The sequence below is a fragment of the Carettochelys insculpta genome, chromosome 6, assembly GCF_033958435.1.
Source record: "Carettochelys insculpta isolate YL-2023 chromosome 6, ASM3395843v1, whole genome shotgun sequence".
In the NCBI taxonomy this organism is placed as follows: domain Eukaryota; kingdom Metazoa; phylum Chordata; order Testudines; family Carettochelyidae; genus Carettochelys; species Carettochelys insculpta.
This window is the reverse complement of record NC_134142.1, coordinates 62,436,002-62,457,560: the sequence shown is the minus strand read 5'-3', so window position 1 is coordinate 62,457,560 and position 21,559 is coordinate 62,436,002. Positions and strand designations below refer to the sequence as shown.

Below are 21,559 nucleotides of genomic sequence, written 5' to 3'. Positions count from 1 at the left end.
GGAGTTTTTGATCCTGGTGGGTAATGACAAGGTTTGTCTAGTCTGTCTCTGTTATATAAACAGAGCCAAACCATATCTGGAGGCATCTCATATGAAGCCTGACGTGGTATTACTGCTGTATCCACTATTATACGCCCCCAGAGCTTCAGGAATTGTTATTTGCTGATATTTCTGGGAGGTTTTGAATGCTGTGGCCAAGAAGAGGAATCTGTATTAAGGTAAGGGTGCTCTGGTTTGTAACAAGCTGAGGCTGGGGTCTATGAATTATAGGCACTGCAGTGGACTGACTGTTGACTCCTGAATGTTGATCTATAGGCCAAGTTCTGTGAAAAAGTTCTGAGCTTTGACAAATTGTTGAGTGCCCTGAGATCTAGTATTGGTCTCCAACCTTCCTTCCTTTGGGTATTCAAAAACAATAAAAGTAAAAACCTTTGCATCGTGGATGTCACAGTACCGATTCTGTCCCCTAAATGGAGAAGACAATAGTTAACTCTCATGAGAAAGGTCCCTAAAAAGGGACAGGAAGGGTATTTAGTCCATCCACTTTACTCTTCTCCCCTCTCTACTCATTGCAAACAATTTCCAAGACCCATGTTCTACAATCCCAGGTAGTGCAGAACACTACAAGACGAGCCAAATGGATAGAAAGCTGTTAGTTATAAAAAATGAGGTAACTGGTCTGTTGATAACTTGACCAACACATCAGAACTGATATTTGCAGGTGGATGGCTGTGATGTGGAAGGCTGTGGGTCAGATGGTTTTTACATGGGGAATCCTAGCTTTCTTCCCCTGAGGTATGTAGTAACACTAACTTGTGTGCTAGGAGGTACATGATTTGTTCTGGGGCTGTCGAATGAAATTAGTCTTTTGCCCAGGCATGTAGATTCCTAATGAGCACAGAGTGGCCCTAGAATCATTATAAGCCTGAAGACAGAAGTCCCTCTTCTGTGCAAAGAGCTTGGTACGCTCAAAGGGGACGTGTTCAACAGTCAATTGCACTCCTTTAATATTGCACTGCTTTAGGGAACCCAGAAAGGTGTGACCATGACACATTTTGCCTAACCACTGCTGTCACTGTTATGGAACTTGAACAGGCCACTGTGTTGGCTGCACTGAGGGCAGACTGTAACAGTGTTTTGGCTACTAGATTGTCCCTCCTGGATGAGGGTTTTGATCTAGTCATGCTGTGGCTCAGGAAGCCGATCAATAAAGTTGCTAACTTTCAAATAGTTGTCAGCCATATTAAGCCATTAAGCCTTGATAATAAGTGATCTGGAACTGTAGCGTGGCTGAGGAATAGGTTTTCCTCCTGAAGCAGTCCAAGCATTTCCAATATCTGTTGTAGGAGTGGACCTCATTTAATGTTAGTAGCCCCAAGAGTATACAGTATCCGTGATGATGGAGTTGGGGAGGGTTGAAGAAGACGAGTTCCACCTTCCTAACTTCAAGGTAGTGTTTTTAATCAGCCCACATCCAAGTAGGGATCACCAATGTTGGGAGCATCCATGGTTTTTCTGCAGGGTCCAGGAGAGCCTCATTAATGGAATGGGCTATTTTAGAGGTCAAGTGCAGTTCATCAGCTAACCTCCTCCAAATTTACAAAGTCCTGGAAAAGTTTTAAGTCATCAGCTAAGGATGGTGGCAGAGGCACAATGACTTCATCTGGGGTGGAAGAAGATAGGTTGGTCTTTGCAGTCACCTTTTCCTCAGTGCTCCCCTCCTGTTCTTCCACAATCTCCTCTGAATGATGTGGCTTATGCGGAACATCTCAGCAGTTCATGTGTAAGGCTGGATACCAGAGAAATGTGGGCACAGTATGCATTGCAAGGATCCCAGTACAGCCACTAGGAAGGTGGCACAGAGCCTGATGATGGTTGCTATGGCTGAGGTACCAAATTGGTAGTCGGCCATCTCAGGGTATGCTCTGGGGACCCTTTTACAGTAGATACCATAGAGAGCATGAGAGGAAGAGCTGGAAATGGCCTTCTCTGGCTTGCTGTCCAAGTCCACATTAGAGAAAGTGAAAATAGGAGCAGGGTAGCAGACAAGACTCCACGATGATTTAGTGTCAAGAGTTGTCCCACAGATCTCCTGAGGGCCAAAATTCCAGTTGTGCTGACCAACCTGGCACTGCCAATAGTCCCAGAGTAATCAGTGATTTTGCCCATTGTGGCCACATTGGTGCTGGATGGAACACTGATGACGACACCAAAGGGTACAGCACATATTTCTTACTCTGGTAAAAACTGGAGTGCTGGCTCCTACCTTTGTTCATCAATACCGCTGACCCAAAGCCTGTACCTTAAGTGTGTCAATGATGCCTGCTGCACCAGATAGCAGACAGCTAGGGGTACCAGGCTGGGATTATCTCTGTGCAGACAGTACCAACAATGCCTAGCTCAGCACAAACAACAGCCGCTCAGGCTCATTTTGGGGACTTCTCACTCTATTTTTGATGAATTATGATGGTGTCTGCAGCTGATTTCTTTGACCTACAGTCGTTGGATGTTGAGTGTGGTGGGAATGACTCACATCTATCAAGTGACCCTCTGCAAGGGTTGGGGAGATAAATGGGGGAGCTGGAGGGCTGCTTCCCTGTAGGTGATCTGTTGTATCAACTTCCCCTCCGAGATATGAGTTTTAATTGCTGGCAGGAACCACACTTCTATGGGATATGGCCTTCCCAAGACAGAATATGAACTGGGAATGCTCTCTTGCTACAGGGAGATTACCTCTTTGCAGGAGAGACTCCTCCTGAAGCTCAATGAACCAGGTATACTGCACTGGAGGAAGAGTCCCCAATGAAAAAGGAGACGAAATAAAGGTCTTTTTGTTTTGTTGTTCGGGAAGAAAAAATTAAGAAAGAAAACAGTCACTAGCACTGGGGAGATTAACTACAAAAACGTTAAAGAAGCTAATGTCACAAATGGACTGCTAATGACTCCGTATCCAGGCGGGGCAGATGAGAAAGAACTAAAGCAGGTTAGTCTACATGCCTTGGTGAGCCTCGTGAAAGGGCACAAGGAAAGACTGCTCATGTGTGGGCCTAACAAACACTACTACCAAAGTTCTCTGATCAGCAACACAGGAAGGCAAGCACATCTACAGTGGAGTACTCCAAGGGACATAAGAAATTCTCATTTACACTTTGGAAGACCTCCCATCCAGGAACTGGCCAGGACTCTGATTAGCTTGTGAAACCCGTGTGATACAGATGCTCACATGTAGTTCCCTTAATTCAGATTTTGAACATTTTGCTGTTCATTGTGTTTTTGCTATTTTCATACCTCACAAAGATTTGACACTTGAAGTTCAAGTGTAAATACCAACGTCAGAAAAATGAAAATACAACTGAAGAAGCATAGACTACACTCATCCTAATTCTTTTAAAACCTTGATTTAAGAAAGGCTCAACAATAAAAAGACGATGACAAAGAGAAGAAGGTTCAAATCAGAAACACCAGTGAGAAGAAAAATCCAAAGTTAAATGCTCAATTAGTGGTTTCCATCCCATCTTCTCTGTCCTGATTTTTATTTAAAAATCAATATTACTGCAGCACATTTTCAACCTTTGCAAACGTAATTCTAACCTAAGGTAAAATTTAAGTGTTTTAGGTTAAAAGATTATTTATTGCAGAGGCAGCTTAGGTAGGCAACTGTAAGTGCCAAAGGCAGTGTGCGCTGTTGGACAGAACTCAACAGCAATGCCGTACATTAATTCTCCATTTTATGCGTCAGGCAATTTAAAATACAGTAAGTAAGTTCCAACCTACCTATCTGTCTCTGTGCTGGGACATGAGCTTTCAGAGCCGTCACAGTGGGGGTTGAAGTAGTGCTGATGGAAGATGTAGTTTTGGGAGTTGATGTAGTGGGCACCTGGACTGATGGTGTCCTGGAAGCAGCTGCCTTAGCATTGGATGCTACCTTGGAGATCACAGTACTGAGGGTTGAGAGATCAAGTACTGTGGGTCGCAGCCTGCCTGTGATATAAGCAGCTAGCCGATTGGCTGGATGTAATGCCCCCATCAGTCCCAAAAGGAGTTTGGCCTGAGGATAACTTTTACCATTAACCTGAAAGAAGTGGAAAAGGGAAATTCTGTGAAGAAAAAAAACTTGCTATTTTACCACCTTTGAATAAGGTGTTTCATTCTATGGGATTTCCAAAAGCGCTTTTCAGAGTAACATTGCAATTCAGAATGGGTGTTAATCAATCTGCTTTCTGCTCAGGGTAACTCCAAGCAGTTATTTCACATCACTTATAAAACCCATAGATTTTAGATGTCATTTAGACTCTAGGAGGAAGGTTATTCACAAAGAACCATAGAGTCTAAAGATACTGAAATGAAATAAAGTGAAGCAGCCCCGTATCTTGCCTGCGCTTCAACTTATCTCCTAGTCTTGACTAAGAATGGATATTCAAACTTGGTGAGGATGAAGCTTTGAATGCATCACTCTAACTAACCTATTGTAATTACCTTTGGTGGCTGTCCAAAGACACAGAAGAAACAAAGAGCCACACACATTGAGACAAATATTTAAGAGATTGCAAAATAATTTACTTTGGCAATATTTTTCATTACTACTCTTGCTATTATTTGATATTGTGACAGGATGTAGAACACTAGCTGGCTTCATCTGAATAATGTTTAGCACTAACTCAGCTTTTCCCTCCTACACCGCTGATGTTTTAAAAGGAAGGATTATGACAGTGGTTGTTTGAGAGAGACGGAGTAAAGCATCTTCAAGAATGGACTACACACCTGTGGTCACTGCACTGTGTCAAACTCCAAGATGTAGAGCTTTACTATTTTCTGGCTATATTAAACTATTTTAATTTTCATTATGTCAATAGCACCCTCTAGTCAAGTCATCCAAAATAAATCTTGAAGAAGCCCTACTGATTACAACCTACCTATATTTTCAAAGATGGACTGATTATTTTCAATGCCCGCCTTGAGATGTGTTAAAGCGGACTGATTTTTCAGAGAGACATTAACAATTATGTTCTGAAAAATCAGGCCTACTTAAGGTGTCCCAAAATGGAAGCACCCAATATCACTAGTCACTCTTGAAAATCGTAGTCTAAAACTGTTTTTTGGATGAATTATTTATCAAGTTAAAAATGTATATATTTGTCTGGCTTTTGCTTATGCGGGCACTGTATTTGTAAAACTTCATGCAAATACGAGAGGGTTTCTTCCCTCATTCATATGCTTTTCTAGCATGTTCTCACTGTTTTCTCTATCAGAGATAACTATGCTTAACAAGAGCCTTGACCTAACTTCACCATTTATCCCTATCTATTTGATTTTACAGTTAATTCATAGTGCTGAATTTGTGATATCAATAATTTCCAAGAAACCAACTGATTTCAGATTCAGCACTAAGACATCAACTTCAAGACTAAGAACTTGGACTGAAGGGATAAGTAGATAGATAAGGATAACAAATTATCACACAAAGCAATTCAGCTTGTTTAGTCTCCTTTTAAAGATCTTCCCCAGTGTGCGTCTTTATCTGAGCAGGTTTCTTCTGTGACCCCAGGCACTGACTGATTAAATGCAGAGCCAACTATGTCTGTTGTAAGTTTTCAAATTAAGTATCAGAAAGACCCTGATAAAGTTTTTATACTTTGGCTACCTGACCTCCAAAACAAGCAACAGGACTGTCTAAATGACTATGATTCAGACTTCCAATCAATATATAGAACGTTACTGCTGACTGACTCCTGAAAGCAAAAAGCCTGCGTGCTAGACTGCAGACTTAACCACATCTCCCAGGTAGTATGAAAGTCTATTTGATAGAAAAAAAAAAAAGGTAGTAAGTTCTTGCCCCACGGAGTTCAGAAACACTGGAAGGAATGGAATCTAATCTCCACAGTAAAGGCAGAGGGACCCACCTGAATCAAGCCTGAGGGACTCAAATTAGCTTTGCGTTTGTAGGCGACCAGCTTTCCTGCAGGAGAAAGCCCTGTATAAAAAGGCAAGCCTTTTCCCCCCTGCAACTTCTCCTGTAGCTTGTCCAAGGCATCTGCCCGCAAGAAGTTTAGGTTTTCTGATATATTGCATGATGACATTGCACTATCAGGAGTCTCCAAGATAGGCATCTCAGGCTTTTCAACCTTGTCCTGGCAGGAGGGCATTGAGATTTTCACTCTGGAGGAATAGATGGGAGGGTTCTTCTCATCCCGGGACTTGTGCTCTGAAGCCAACTCAATAATGAAGCTACCCACTTTGAGAGACTGTGGCATATTACTGTTGATGTGTTGTGATAGGATGCTTAAGATCTTATTGCGATCCTCCTCCCAGTTGCAGTCAGAGATAATCTCGATAAGTTTGGTTGGCCCACCTGGAGTAGTGTGACGAACATAGGAGGTGGAGGAGGATTCCTCCTCACTACGGGAAGACCACCAGCTTTTCTCTGAGGAAGAATTGAAATAGGTTTCTGCAATACTATGGAATTTTAATACCTGGACATTCAATTTAGTTTTATTCTCCCCACCTCCACCCTTGTAATCGCAGGAGGGAAACAGAAGTCAAATAACAGGTCAGAGCACCAGTCCCCACTTCACAGTGATACAAAAAACAATAAAACTTCAATGGAAATCTAAAACCTCTAATCTCATTATGGTTCATTTAATGCAGCCATACCACTGTATACTGCAATCCCACCACATCTAACAAGCTTAACAAGGCTCGGTCAGTTCAGTACAGAGAGGCAAGAACTCCGAGGAACACCAACATGCAGCAGAGAGTCGTGTTGGTGATTCAGTAGGTGGCACTTTTCCCTTGGAATTAGAAAAGAACCAATGTCCCATAATGGCATTAGGGAGCACTGTGCTGTTAGCGGTGCTGTCTTTTATAGGAGACATAAAACGGGGGCTTGGCCTTTCACTATCAATAGTGATTCAATGGTACTTTTTGTAAATGGTAAGGAGGTTGAGCAAGTTTAACTCTGGTAATTTCTGCCTACCCAAATCACTGGCATTTTCAAATAAATGTATTTCCACTTCCCATCCTTAACGGCAGAATGCTGCTATGCACTGTAAATAGCTTCCACATTTCACCTCAAAGGCTTATTCAGTGGTGGATGATGTGTTCACTCTAGTCTGTATGACATTTTTAAAGCTCGTCACATCTTATTGGACACACTGAGTTGAAAGATAAAATGTAAATGCAAGATATTACTCCATATACTTATTTAATCTATTTCTTTTTGGATGGAAATCTTAAATTCAGTTTTATATTATGGACTGGGAAAAGTGAGTTTATCTTAATACTTCAAATCAAAGTAACAGAGGTTGCTGCGAAACAGTGCCAAGCATGATGGTATAGGCACTTCTCTGCCCCATATGACTCTAGTTGGAATGTTCTACAACGGATTCCACCTTGACAGTGCAAGATGGGTATTTGAGCCTTCTGTAACAAGACTGTTGTAATAAAAAAATCTCCAAGCACCTTATGGTCATTTATGGACACATATCTACTGCGCAACAAGCTTTGTCCTGCTAACCAAGACTTCAAGTAAATGCTATTTTACTTTTAGAGCAGCAATATTTCTTAAGCAGACATTTAACTTATTTTGCTTCCCGCTGTACTTGCACACACAGCCTAGTAAGTCAGGGGACTGAATCTAAAACATCAGAAGATAATCTTATTAATTACTTTAAGAACACATCACCTTAAGTATTGAAAATTACAAACAGAATACCTTGATACACCCTTTAAAGATACCATACCTGATTAAATGGGTCTCAGACTGCCTTATGAAAGATCTAGGTATACCACCTTCTTGTACTTCCCATGCACAGCAGCTCTTGGTTTCATCAATATCTACAGTATATATAAACTAAGATCAAATCTCAGATCTTACCTCCTGATTTATCAGCGTCTTTCTCCATTTCACAGTGTTCCTTATTAAGGGTCTCATGCCCAGGATCATGCTCCTGGGAGGGGAAGAGAAAATATGTGGGAGCAGGGGAAGTGAAGAATGAGAAAAATCTTTAAATGTGACATATTTTCTTCAATAACATAAAATGTTTTCAAATAAATTACTTCACCATTCTAGTATCCAGAGTTTACCCAAGTAAACAAACATAAGCTTTTCCAAAAATAGAGTTCCAATCTCAGGATGACTATGAATGAATGGACATTTAAACCATTACACATAATCCTACATTTAGATGCAGGCAGATTCCAGAATCAACAATTTCATGTTGAGCATGTGGATACATTTTTCAAAAAAAAGAAGTAAAGGAGTCTAAGTCCCAGCTTCAAAAATTACTTAGGTGCTTATGAAAATGTTGTCTTACATCTCAATACACAAGAAATCTGTGATCTGGCGACTGTGGGAAATAGGGTATGGGTGATTACAAAATTTTCCAGGCCATTGAATGAACTTCAGGGTCTGGGCGCTCTGCTCCTATGGATACACATGGCTCCACACTCCCTGCTTCTCCCAGCCACTGCCCCCTGCCAGTACTGGAGTGGCATGGAGAAAAGCTTCCACAGAAGCATGTCTCACTGTACTGCTGTTCCCCCCAGCTTCCTGCTCCCACTGCCAGGGTCCAAACCACAGGTGTTCCCAGATCAGGGACACACAGGTTAGGGAGAGTCTGATGTTAATGAAATGGTGAATTGAGAAAGAAGTTTGTGAACAAAAGGTGGCACCTCACCTTTCCAGTACAATTATCTAAATTAGAGATGAATGGGTCCTTCTGCTGCTTTTTTTCCTCCTTTTTGGGTTCATATGCTCGGACCCGGGCACAAGTCATCATCCTCTCAAAATATAAGTAAACAGGATCCTTGTCCTCCTCCCGAATCTGCAACCCAAGCAGAACCACTTCACTTAAGAGATATATCAGAGCTGTGAAACAACCTACACAGTCTAGTATTACCTCCAGCAGTGCGTCAACAAACAGAAAAAATAGTAAATGGTGTCCCTGCTTTCAAAGGTGATTTCCTTCCTAGTACCATTCCTCCATCTAGGCTTTATTGCTGATTTAGGATTTCTTTTAAATAAAAATCTAGGCACAAAGACAACTATTCTGCTTAATCTGGTAGATGATGCACAGAGATCTTGCTTTGTGGCAACCTGCTGAATTCTGGTCACTTCTCAAGATTCTTATTTACCAGTGTCCCTGTGGAAGGTTTTACTTTTCACGTTGTCATGGGCTAAAACACAAAGCAGACTTTAATGCTTTAGCATTGGAAATCAAAATTTCTTCATGCTCTAAAACAAAAAGTCCATTAGCTCTGAAATATATTTCCTCATTTGCCTTGCAAGTCATTAATTAGATAAGCTATGCACAGTAACTTAAGTATTTAAGGATATGCATACTATTTTGGAAAAGGTAGACCATACATTATTATTTTATCCACAAAGTTGCTAGAAATTCACCATCTCTTTCACCTGTAGTTGTATTGGTGCAATGTCTTAATAAAAGATTGAAACTGATTTTAAAATGGGGGCGGGGGAATCAATCCCACCTCATAAAAATTCTGTTTACAATATTATCCAATTATGGACTTAAATCTCATATCAACCTACTTCAGATACTGATTTGTCCAGTTTTTTTAGATGAAGGCTGGTTTGTTTTGTTTTCACGAAAGTAGGTTTTGCCCTCTTCCTTTGAAAATAGAGCATCTTCCTTTCCTTGCTTACCACTGGGTTGGGTTTGGGAGTATACACTCGCCCTGGTTTGACTCCACTGGAAGATTTGTTCTTACTGGAAGGCAAGACCTCTGGCGTAGACAGCACCAAAGGTTTCACTGGTTCAATGACAGATGGTGTTGGGATGTAAATTGGTTCTGGATCTATCTCTCCTTCTACTTTTACCCACAATGGGCAGTTCCTAACAGGCTGCTCTGGCTCTGTATCACAGATAGCTGAAAAAAGAAAGGAGGAAAAAAACTTAAATGGCTTATTTTTGCAATGAAGGTGTATAGTCTAATGCTACCGTAATTATATAAATATCAGTCTAAGTCTAAACATTGCCTGTCCAGTAACCAACCACTCACATTCCCAGGAAAAAACACTGGTTATCTTTCTGGATTCAAGATCTAGTTAAGAGTGACTAGCACTTCACCATATCAAGGAGGAGGGGAAAAGAATCAAGATAAAAATTACATTAAACTTCATCTTCATTTACCAAATGCCAACAGCAGGAGAGAATGCTGTCGCTATTTAAATGTGAAACAAGAACAGATGAAGAAAATTACATAATGTATAGAACTACTTCAGTACTGTGTAATAAAATCAGGACACCAAAGACTGTGATGATTCTCATGAGCACACCATGAAAATAATCATTCATTCCATAAACCACACTGACTTCAACATGATGAGACAATGCCAAGAATATGTAAGAGTAGGAGCAAAGTATGTCCCACAGCAGTTTCAACCTCTTTTTGATTCTAAATACGTTATTTCCCCAAAGTACACACTAAAGGCCAGATCCGCAGCTAGTATAGAAATCAGAGCTCCACTAACTTCAATGGAGCTAAAACAATTAAAATCAGCTGAATATATGAGCCTAGCTGTTCAGTTGTTGTGAGATGGAGTATTGAAATACAGGGCCAAGCAAACAAAAGAATGAATAATACTGAAGTCCCAAATTATACAATCAACATGTTAAGACTCATATCCTGGGGCTGCTAGACTGATTTAGGAAGATAATTACTTCACTATATTAAAAGTCAAACACATAAAAAGTTCAAAAAATATCAACAATGCAGTTAAATGAATGGCATATTTCTAAAATATCAATAAAGTAAGAAACAAGATTTGATTCTAATTAGTTTCTAGCAAAGCAGTTGAAAATTACAAGTATAATCTCTTGGATGTACTTTCTGGACTCAGCGATGTGTTTGCTATCAATTCAGCATAACAATCTCATGCAAAAGCATATGATTTTGAAATTGCTTTGAGCAAAATCATTCTGTCTTTAATACTCACTGTATTCCACCTTCTTTCTCCTCCGCTTATCTTTAAGTTTCAACTCTTTTTCCTCCCCATCACCCTCTTCTTCCAACTCATCCTCTTCCTGATGATCTTCCTCTTGTGGCCCATAGAATACAAGGCTTCCACGCACAGCTTTCTTCAGGATTTTCTTATGTTTTGCTCCTCCCTTTACTAGTAACACCCTTCTTTTCAAGCAAGTGCAGCCAAACATACAGTCAGGCCTGCGACAATGAGTAGGCTGACGCTTTTCCAGGGCTAGACTAGCACAGACACAACCCAGGCGGCAGAAATCATTGTTGCAAGGTGGTGCTCGCCTTCTGATTATTTTGTGGATAGGTTTATTTTTAAGAGAAGCCTGAAGTTTAAAAGACATATACATATGTATTTAGAAGTCTACAGAGATTTAAAACAAAACAAAACACACAAACAGGATCTGCATACACAATTAATGCCACGACACAATTTACAAGAGGTAAATTTGCAATTTACATTGAATGATAGGACACAGAATGATATATTCATGGGGATGGTCACTCCAATCCCACCCTGACAAAAACATGTCTGGTTCTGCCTCTAAGAAAGCTGCAGTTGGGAGAAGACCAACTGTAAAAAAGCTGCAGACCTGCTCTTCGCTTAAGAATCTGCAATTTAAACCAAATGACAGGATAGAGAACATTTGAATTTAACTGCTCTGAGGTCATGTCACCAGATATTCTATAATAAGAAAGCAGAAGAGCTCAAATTTATACTTACTACACCCAGGACTTGATGGCTACGTCTACACGTGAAGCCTACTTCGAAGTAGCCTATTTCGATGTGGAGACATCGAAATAGGCTATTTCGATGAATAACGTCTACACGTCCTCCAGGGCTGGCAACGTCGATTTTCAACATGCGCAGCACCACATCGAAATAGGCGCAGAGAGGGAACGTCTACACGCCAAAGTAGCACACATCGAAATAGGGGTGCCAGGCACAGCTGCAGACAGGGTCACAGGGCGGACTCAACAGCCAGCTGCTCCCTTAAAGGGCCCCTCCCAGACACACTTGCACTAAACAGCACAAGATACACAGAGCCGACAACGAGTTGCAGACCCTGTGCATGCAGCATGAATCCCCCGCTGCAGCAGCAGCAGCCAGAAGCCCTGGGCTAAGGGCTGCTGCACACGGTGACCATAGAGCCCCGCAGGGGCTGGACAGACAGCGTCTCTCAACCCCGCAGCTGATGGCCGCCATGGAGGACCCCACAATTTCGATGTTGCGGGACGCGCAATGACTACACGGTCCCTACTTCGACGTTGAACGTTGAAGTAGAGTGCTATTCCTATCCCCTCATGGGGTTAGCGGCTTCGACGTCTTGCCGCCTAACGTCAATGTTAACATCGAAATAGTGCCCAACATGTGTAGCCGTGACGGGCGCTATTTCGAAGTTAGTGCTGCTACTTCGAAGTAGCGTGCACGTGTAGACACGGCTGATATGAGAAAAACTAATTTTCAATTAACTGTATTAAAGCAATGCGAATTTTATGCAAAGTTACCAAATCAGGAAATACTATTACCATGTCCCTGTATATTTTATGGTAAATAGATAACACAATTAACAGAATATATTAAGATACATATCAAAATTCTATGTTAACCGAACATTGTTTTCACAATTAAAATTGCAAGGTGTACAAAAAATTAACCCTAGAGCAACACTAATTCTTGCACTTATCTAATATTTTATATTCCTATTTTCTTTCTAATACATGTTTTTTTCCCTGTGCTTGGTGTCTGGCAACTGTCACTTCCACTGCGCAGACCATAGGCATTCACTCTATCCCAGGGTGAATAGTGCCTCTTGACAACACCACTGGCACATCGAACACCACTACTGGCAATTGAGTTCTCAGAATAGCAGAAATACTATATAAAAAACAGAGAGATGTTTTCTCTGACTTAGAAATTCTTCTTGAAGCAGAAAAGAATGTCTCCACTGGAGAGACCTGATTAAAAAAAAATTATAATGTATCAACAGTTTATTGCTGCTACGATGGAAACATTTTATTTCACCCTGCAGTGTGAGGCCAACACATTTTTGCTAGGTAACTGTTCTTCTGAAATGGCAAACCCCTTTCTTTACAGTAAAAGTGAGTGAATACACTGTCTCCAATTGTGTAGAATGCCTGGTACAGATGAAGAAACTGAGAATGTTTTCCTGACATTCTGGAGAGCATTACATGTAAGAGGTGGAAAAGGTAGCCTTTCACCTGTATATTTTTATTAGCATCATCTTTTTGTTAAAGCTTAGGTACTGAGCACTGGAGTGCAGAAGTAGTAGAGTAGGGAGGCCATTACAACAGCTTACCTGAGCAGTGAGCAGAGTTGCCAGAGATATGTCTGCTCGTTCTTCTGTGATGTAGGTCCGTGGTTTCCCATCCCACAATGCACAGTCCTCTAAATCCATCAGCTTCACCTGAGACTTAGACAAACCTGGTGGGCGAGTTTGTTGTTGCTGATGAGCCTGACGCAGGCTGATCTGCTTTGGCAACATATTTTCATCTAGAGCTGGAACCATAAAATTATCCACCTGATTAGCCATTAGGGACTTAGTAACCTTCTCCCCTGGGACTGAAAAGCTGTGTTTCTGTTTTAATACAGCAGGTGAAGGAAGTATGGGCTTGTAGGATGATTTGACTCGGGTCTTTGAGGCTGTGTGTTTATTCTGAGCTTTCATCTTCCTAGATGCAGAAGACACAGAGAGAGGCTTGAAAGTATAAGAGGTGGATGGCGTGAAGGTGGACTGCTTCTTTAGAACACTATCTAGTGTTCGTACATAGCTAGTGCTCTTGGTTGGAAGCTGATAAACCACAGGAGAAGTGGAAGTGCTAGAAGAGAATCCCATGCTTGTTTCCATCAGCTTTCCTTCATTTTCCAGGTATTCATCCAGCTTGTCACTGCAGAAAGCGGAGCGATTCTTCAACGAGCCCTCTGAACTACTACCTGAATAAATATGGAATCCAAATACAGAGGAAGTAACTCCAGAGACAGTACACTGCCAGTTCTCATAATACATATTGTTAATGGAGAAGAATCATATTTATTTAACTTTCCAAAGCTTCTAGATAACATTTGGGTATAAAATGGGTGATCATAGCACAAAAAGCATGCCATATATGTCCACTTTGTGCTACAATGGATCTAGCAGCCACTTGATTCTTTTATATGGATGGGTAAGTACACGGATGCAGAGGGGTCTCTGGATTATAGCGTTTCATCTCATGCTGAATGGGAAACTATGAAGTCCCATTTGGAGTACTACCAACTGGGACATGTAGTCTCCCCAAGCTATACCTTGCATTCCCACAAAAGAAAAAAAAAAGAAAATTAACTACAGTTTATTTAAGTTGAGTGTAGTCCTCAGGCTCCTGGCAAGTTGCCAAAAGCAAGCCCTCTGTTAGGCAAATGTTGGGTTTCTTCAAAGTATGCATTAGCTACTCCCATTATAATTTTAAAAAAAAATATACTGAAAGAAACTGCAGATTCTTCCCCCAAAGGGCAGTCTCAAGCAGTACTGAAGATAATGCTTCCCACACTTCTCCAAAGAAGGTTTGCTTATACAGAGTCCAAAACGGACCAGTTATAACAAATGTTTTTTCAGTTAGCTTTTGTCTTTTCTCAAGAGTTATTTGTCTAAAATAAAATACACATTTTATCCTATTTCAAAACAGAATAAGTCACAATGGGAAAATAAAATCCCTCTCCTCCCACAAAACCCATTCAGACCTTTGAAATCACAATTACATGGGGATTCTTTACTCCAAAAATATCACTAAACATTAAACAATGCAGTAAGTAAACCAAAGGGATCTGTTGCTATGACAAAAACAAGAGCATTTATCACACAAAACAAAAACAAAAACCCACATTCCAATCTCTCTCTTACCTTCATTTCTAGAAGCACCATGAAACTTCCCTCTCCATCCCTTGATCTTGGTGAAATCATTCGTCTTCCCTGTTCTGGAAACAAAGGGAAACCCAGCATCTGGAAAGAAAACAAGCCAGCCTCAGCTTATCAATCAGATGTAAAAACAACATTACACATGAGTGAATAATGATCCTCCGACACATGTGACACCACTATTTCCAACTGAGTCCCTAATAATATGGAAGTCTAACTGATGCTATTACTGAAAATCAGAGGCTGATGGTCACGTAGGAGATCACTTAGCCAAAAAGTACATAGTAACTCAACAGCAAGTTTTTATTCCTCATTAAAACAAAAGAAATCCTATCTGTTACCAACATTCACCTTTATTTAAAACTCCTATTCCGCATGCACAGCTAACTCCAACCACTTCAGTCCTCAACGAAAATGCGGGAAGAACAAATAATATATTTTTGAAAGCACTGTGTCCCTACCTGAACAACCATGGTTGACTCTTGGATAGTTCCAAAAAGAGTAGCTGTTTGAGTAGGAGAGTGGGAGCTGCACACCCAAATATTTCAGGTCAATGCTCATTGTTGGATCCACAGAATTCAACTTCAGTCCCACTGCAAGAAGCAAATAGTGGTGAGGAAACAAAATTAAACAGCCACGCAAATTTAGCAACTCCTTGTATACACTGAGAAATGTATTTTCTTAAAGGTAATAGTACGTATCAACTTCTACTCTCAAACGGCAACATTCTGTATCTCAAAAACAGCAGGTACTAATATGCAAAAGCTAGGTGTAAGACACTGACTGAGTTTTAACTCCTTACTTGTCTTAAAAAATTATATACTGGTGCTGTACATCACTGAACATTTGTGCAAACTGTTGTAGTGGGTGAAGTGATTCCTGAACATTTATTTTATATCAGTCTACATATACTAATGTGTTTTTAGAAGGGAAGTCCTATAAAATGGAATTAATTATGATTATTGCTATTGTGTTTACATACTTTGCTACTGCACAGTCCAGTATATTACTGACAAAATACTCATTCTTTTTTAAATTATCGGATGCTATTAGTATATGACAAAGCATGATATAAAAATCAACTTCTTCTTAACAGCTGAACAGAAAATGTGAAAGGAACAATTGCACAGAATGATTTAACAGAGCACACTACTAGGTACAAAGAAATTTCTAGACTCTCAAGGCCTTCTATTTCCCCACATGCTTTCCCTCTAAGGAAGCTTGTAAGGTTTGTTACAAAACAAAGTTACGCCAACTGTCATATTGACTTTCTCTCACTTAAACTATTGAGAAACAGCAGATACTAAGTGAACAAGTCAATCAAATTATTTCACCTGAAGAAATACAGCTGAATATATCTAGAATTTAGGTAACAAAAGGGACCTTTAGTATGTGCACAATTATTTAAACTGGAATGTGTACATACTGTGCTGTGGAATTTTTTTCTGAAAAGCCCCAGACTCAATCAAGAAAAGCAAAGTCCTCAGCTCATCCCAGAAGAGTACATTAAAACTACAGGAGACCAAATTAAAAACAAAAACATCAAGGGGGAAAAAAAAACAGTTTTCTTGAAGCTTCCATATAAAGGTATCCAAAGTATGAATCTTCTTCATTTCACCTGTAACACTTAGTACTTCACCTATAGTAACTGTGGTTCTTTGAAATGTTGTAGTAAAACATAGATCCCACTGTGGTTGCCCATGTACCTCATGCACACTACTGAAGTCCTTTGGGGCCATGCATGTGCCTTATGCTGTGCCATATGCCTGTGGGAAGGCACAAAGGGCCATGGTCATCATCCTCACTGAGTATCTTCACAACCTGGAGCCAGTGACAGCTTAGGACTCCAAAAAAAGAGGGGTGAGTTATGGGACCCACTGTGAGAACATCTCAAAAGAACCATAGCTGCAGTAGGATAAGTAACCTCTCATCAGAGGTAGTGTGCATGAATCACTGTAGGTGACTGGCAAGCAGTATCCTTTCAGAATGGTAGAAATAAGGCATTTCAACTGCATCCATTAATATAGTAACTGAAGAACTGTTCTCCCAAGCTTGGCATCAGTCTACAGCTGTTAAGCTCAAAGTAAAATGCTTGACAAAGTCAGCGGTCTACCCTGTTGCTTTGCAGATTTCTAGCATTAGCACATTCCTGAAGCCAAAGAAAGATGTTGTTTACATTCTGATGGAGGGAGACAATGTTCAGTGGAGAAATACATCAGCCCCTATATTCTCCATGAAAAGATGGCCTGACCTTCAGAATACCTGGCTATTGTCACAAATACTATGGGAGACTGAACGTTTTAGTCCTGCCAGGGCTCATCTACACTACCACCCTCTTTTGAAGGAAGGACAGTAATGAGGGTGTTGGGAGTTTAATAATGAAATGCTGTGCAAATTCCCCTCGTGGCAACTTCAAAGTTTTAAACTTAGAAGTACTGGCTCACGTCTAGCCGCAGCTCACCTGCTAGTACTTCGAAGTGCCAGGGCAACTTCGAAATCCCTTTACTCCTCAAAAGCTCCGGTGAGTGGCAGGGTTTTGTTTTGTTTTGTTTTGGCTGAGGTGGGGACTGGAGCAGTAAACCCTCGGATTTAATGCTTTTTCAGGAATAGTGGACATCCCTCACCGCAACTAGTCTATTAAATCAAGGGTTTAGTGTGCAGACACCTGGACCTGGTCCAGGCTAGGCTGGACTGCCCATATAAAGATGCTCTTCAATTAAGATGAACAGGGCTTCCTAGACAGTGCCTTCCTTCTCTGTATCAGCATTTCCTGGCTCTGTATCAAGCAGATTCTATCTGTAATACTCTACCACCCAACAACCACACTGTCATGTGCAATGACTTCAGGTCTGGATTGAGTATCTGGCCATGGTGCTGTGAGATCAGATCTAGATCCAACATCAGAACGGATATTTTTAAGAGGCCAGTCAAGCAAAACTATCTCAACTGCTAGGCAACACAAAGATAGTTTGGTCTTCTTTAATTTTGGGTGCTACCCTAGGGTACCGAATCACTGAAGAAAGCATCCAATAGTGACCCCACACTTCTACCCTGTCTGGAACAAACCATCTGGTACTTGATCTTGGTGACAAATAAGCCAATGGGAGTCCATTAACAGAGGAAAACAAGAATATTAGTTATATAAAGAGCCTCCACAGTGATCATTCATGAGGTGGTAGTAAACAAATTATCAGCCAGACTATTGATGATATTCAAGGGATGAAGAGACTGATTACTCATATGTTGGTGGGACCATGTCCAGAGCTTACTAGTTTCCAGACAAAGGGGAGGCCAACTGTGTATGCACTCCTTCATTGTTTACATACTACATCACCTGCATGTTATCTGTCAAGATCTGGACCGTGCAGTTCTGAAGGGAAGTTCAAAAGAAGATGGAGTTAAGTTATCCTCAGTGGTGGCAGATGACAAAACAAGAAGCGATGACCTCATGTTGCTGTGCAAAAGATGTAGGTTGGACATCAGTAAAAACTATTTAAAGGAGAAGAGTGGTGAAGCACTGGGATGGGTTACCTAAGGAGGTAGCAGAATCTCCATCCTTAGAGGTTTTTAAAACCAGGTTTGACAAAGCCCTGACTGGAATGATTTAGTTGATGTTTCTCCTGCTTGGCAGGAGGTTGGATTAGATGACCTCCTCATGTCTCTTCCAATCCCAATCTTCTATGATTCTACGAAGAGGTAGAAAGGCTGTGCAAGCTAGCCTGATTACTCTGAGCTCCATGACATTGATGTAGGGCTTATCGACATTTACCAGGAGATTGATCCATTCAGGATTGATCTTCCAGAGGTCAATTTTGCGCATCTGGTAAAGATGCACAAAATTGCTCTCTCTGGGTTCAGCCATCAACCCCTGTACTCCTCCTCTCGCAGGAGGTAAGGGAGGTCATTAGGAGAAAAACCCGTTGACCTCCCTGAGTGAGGACAGACCTTACAGCCAACTGCAGATACATCGATTCTACCTATGCAATTGCTGTAGCTAGACTTACGTACCTGCAGTTGATTGTAAGGTCTACGGATTCTATGGTTTGGTCTACACATCTTTGGGACCAGGTCACCCGTATCTGTAAACACCCAGGTGGACTCTCCAACCTGTCCCTGATGGATCTGTGATTGAAGTCATTGTCAGGAAGGAAGCAAAGAACAACACCTTTCCACACATCTTTTGAGTTCCTTCCTCCATCTCAGTTTTGATATGATTTGATGGAATGACAAACTCCTTATTCATCTGGTGTACTGATGGAAGAGAGATTCACCAGACTCAGCCTTGAAGGGTGAAGACTGGTGGAGTCTGGAAAGTGGAAACACAAAGGTGCTTGTGCATGAAGGGTCAGACACACTCGTATATTGCAGTCAGGTAAAATTCTAACCTAAGCAATAGCAACTGCATTGACATGAACCTGTCCTTTGGAAGATATGCTCTTACTGATCCAAGTTGATCAAGACTGTTAGGAACTCACTCTGTAGTGTGACAAGAATTTTTCATAGCGCCCCATGAGGCCCAACTGAGAGAATAAAGAGGACGCATTTCAGGCTTGCTGCCATATCCTGCTGGGATCCACTCTCCACCAGCTGTTCACCCAGATAAAGATAGACATGAATGTAATACCTTGTTAGATAAGCTGTTACTAGTTTGGAGCATTTCATGAAGATTCTTGGTAACATGGAGAGTTTGAATGGCAGTACTTTCTACTTGTAATGACTCAGCCTATCATGAATCTTAACTATTTACTGTCAACTGCATGGATGATTATATGGAAGTATGTGAACAGCATGGAAGGGTCCTGAATGGAAAACTCAAGAGCTACAAACCAGTCATGAGTCTGAAAATGTGGGATGACAGAGGCAAGTGTTATCATCCTGAAACTGACGTTACTTATGTATTTATTTATTCAATCTCCTCTAGGAGAGGACGAAAACCCAGCTTCTTCCACAGGATAAGGAAGTGACAGAAACAGACGTTTCTTCCCTTGTACTATCTTATCTAAAGCTCCAAGGTAAAGTGTCAAGGCTCCTAGTATTTGTAACATACAGTGGTGTTGTAGCTATACCAACCCCAGGACGTCAGACTATATCAACCACAGGTGGAAAGCCTTTTACTGAATTCTCTTCTGTTGCTGAGAGAGACAAGTTTTTGAACTTACATATCGCTTTTCTGGTGATCTTTCATCACAAGAATATAAACCCATAAAAGATACTACAGAGCCAAGGTGGTAACAGGCTTTCGTGAGAAGGGAAAGGATATGGAGTCAAAAAGTATAGTCTCGTCTTAGGATGTAATGTCTAATGCCCAGCTGACAGCTGTTCCAGTAGAAAAGGACAAGACAGTTCCTGAAAGTGGGGAAAGGCTCCAGAAGAACTCCTGTGCAACTCTTGATGTTCCTATCAAATCTAAAATCTCTGAGATAAAACTGGGTTATCTAAGAAAGTGGAAAATAAACACAGCCTGGGATATTTAAGCCTCCTTCTTCATGATTACTCTAGCCATTAACTCCAGGAATAAAATAATACCCCGTCTCTGCTAGTACTTGTACATTTTGCTGTCGGAGGGAGACTGTGTGTAGCTTTTGTGGGAACTGAATACTGTGCTGCTACTGAAGTGCTCCATCACTGACTGATCCCATCTTGCTTTGGAGCAAATGAGTCTCACTACCACAGGCAGTAAAGGGAAACTGAAAGAGGGTTGCTCCAGCTCTGACACTTATGCCCGCAGACAGCTGCAAAAGGATGCATCAGTGGCTGCATCAGACACTTATATTCAAGCGTCTCTGATTTCCATTCACATGAGCAGCTACACTGGCATCCACAGTGAAACATATTTGAAAAACCTCCCAAACTTAGGTCCCCACTGTGGTTGATACTATATTAAAACACAATAGAAAACTGTTCCTACTCTAGAGAGTTTCACACGCATACCTTCTTGGAGACTAGGATGTATCACTTGCTTATGCCTCAAGGACTTCAGATCTTCCAAGAGTTCTTTTTCCAGCAAGCATATTCTTGCTCGACAACCTGCTCAGAAAATCAAAGATTGTGTGTGCAATGAGATATCATGTGCTATGAAAAATCAATACAATGCTTATTTGAATAATTATCTGCACCTGTATGCTTACACCTTTTATTAACGGAAACCACACCACCCAAATTTCCCCTCCCCTTTTTGCCCCCTAAGATTATTGTGTGTTACCTGGATCACTTGTAGCTAGCAAGGGAGTCTGTAGATTTTGCGATTCTTCTGGTCTAACTCTATCAACAGTGTGAATGTCAAGAGCTTCCTACACGCAAAAAGAAAGAGTCTCATATAAATATAAAATACTTGAAATTCACAGTGCTCACCTCAACACAAGGTAGACAGCCATACCTTTAAAACAGGTTCTTAGACTGGCCTATTAACAGTGTTTTGGTTTACTGTGCCCCAAACTCCAGTTCCCAAACACTCATTCTCTCAGAGCCAATCAGAACAAAGAATGCTAAGAAGGCAGCAAACATAGACAGTGCTACAACTGCAAACATTTAAAGCAACTTTTTCCAGGGGTCCCACAAGCAATGACCTAAAAGGAAAAATACACCATTTTCAGCTTGTCGGCACTAAGGAGTTTAAGTAAAGCCACTGCTCCTTCTGAGCATATTAAGTTTTA

The 21,559-nt window shown here is 41.0% G+C and overlaps 1 protein-coding gene across 8 annotated transcripts in view; it reads right to left on the bottom strand.

The window, feature by feature from the left end:
• Positions 1-21,559, bottom strand: part of MGA (MAX dimerization protein MGA) — an 88,424-nt gene that overhangs the window by 41,596 nt on the left and 25,269 nt on the right. For 4 of the 8 annotated variants that reach the window (XM_074997041.1, XM_074997040.1, XM_074997043.1 and 1 more), the window contains exons 4-14: positions 21,109-21,196; positions 20,838-20,933; positions 15,368-15,499; positions 14,892-14,990; positions 13,314-13,948; positions 10,958-11,318; positions 9,551-9,888; positions 8,676-8,822; positions 7,874-7,946; positions 5,901-6,421; positions 3,775-4,072 (exon numbers count right to left, since the gene is read on the bottom strand). In XM_074997041.1, the coding sequence (XP_074853142.1) occupies positions 3,775-4,072; positions 5,901-6,421; positions 7,874-7,946; positions 8,676-8,822; positions 9,551-9,888; positions 10,958-11,318; positions 13,314-13,948; positions 14,892-14,990; positions 15,368-15,499; positions 20,838-20,933; positions 21,109-21,196 (2,788 nt within the window). Of the gene's footprint in view, positions 1-3,774; positions 4,073-5,900; positions 6,422-7,873; positions 7,947-8,675; positions 8,823-9,550; positions 9,889-10,957; positions 11,319-13,313; positions 13,949-14,891; positions 14,991-15,367; positions 15,500-20,837; positions 20,934-21,108; positions 21,197-21,559 lie in introns of those variants that run through there. The other 4 variants (XM_074997045.1, XM_074997046.1, XM_074997042.1 and 1 more) reach the window with 3 other exon arrangements.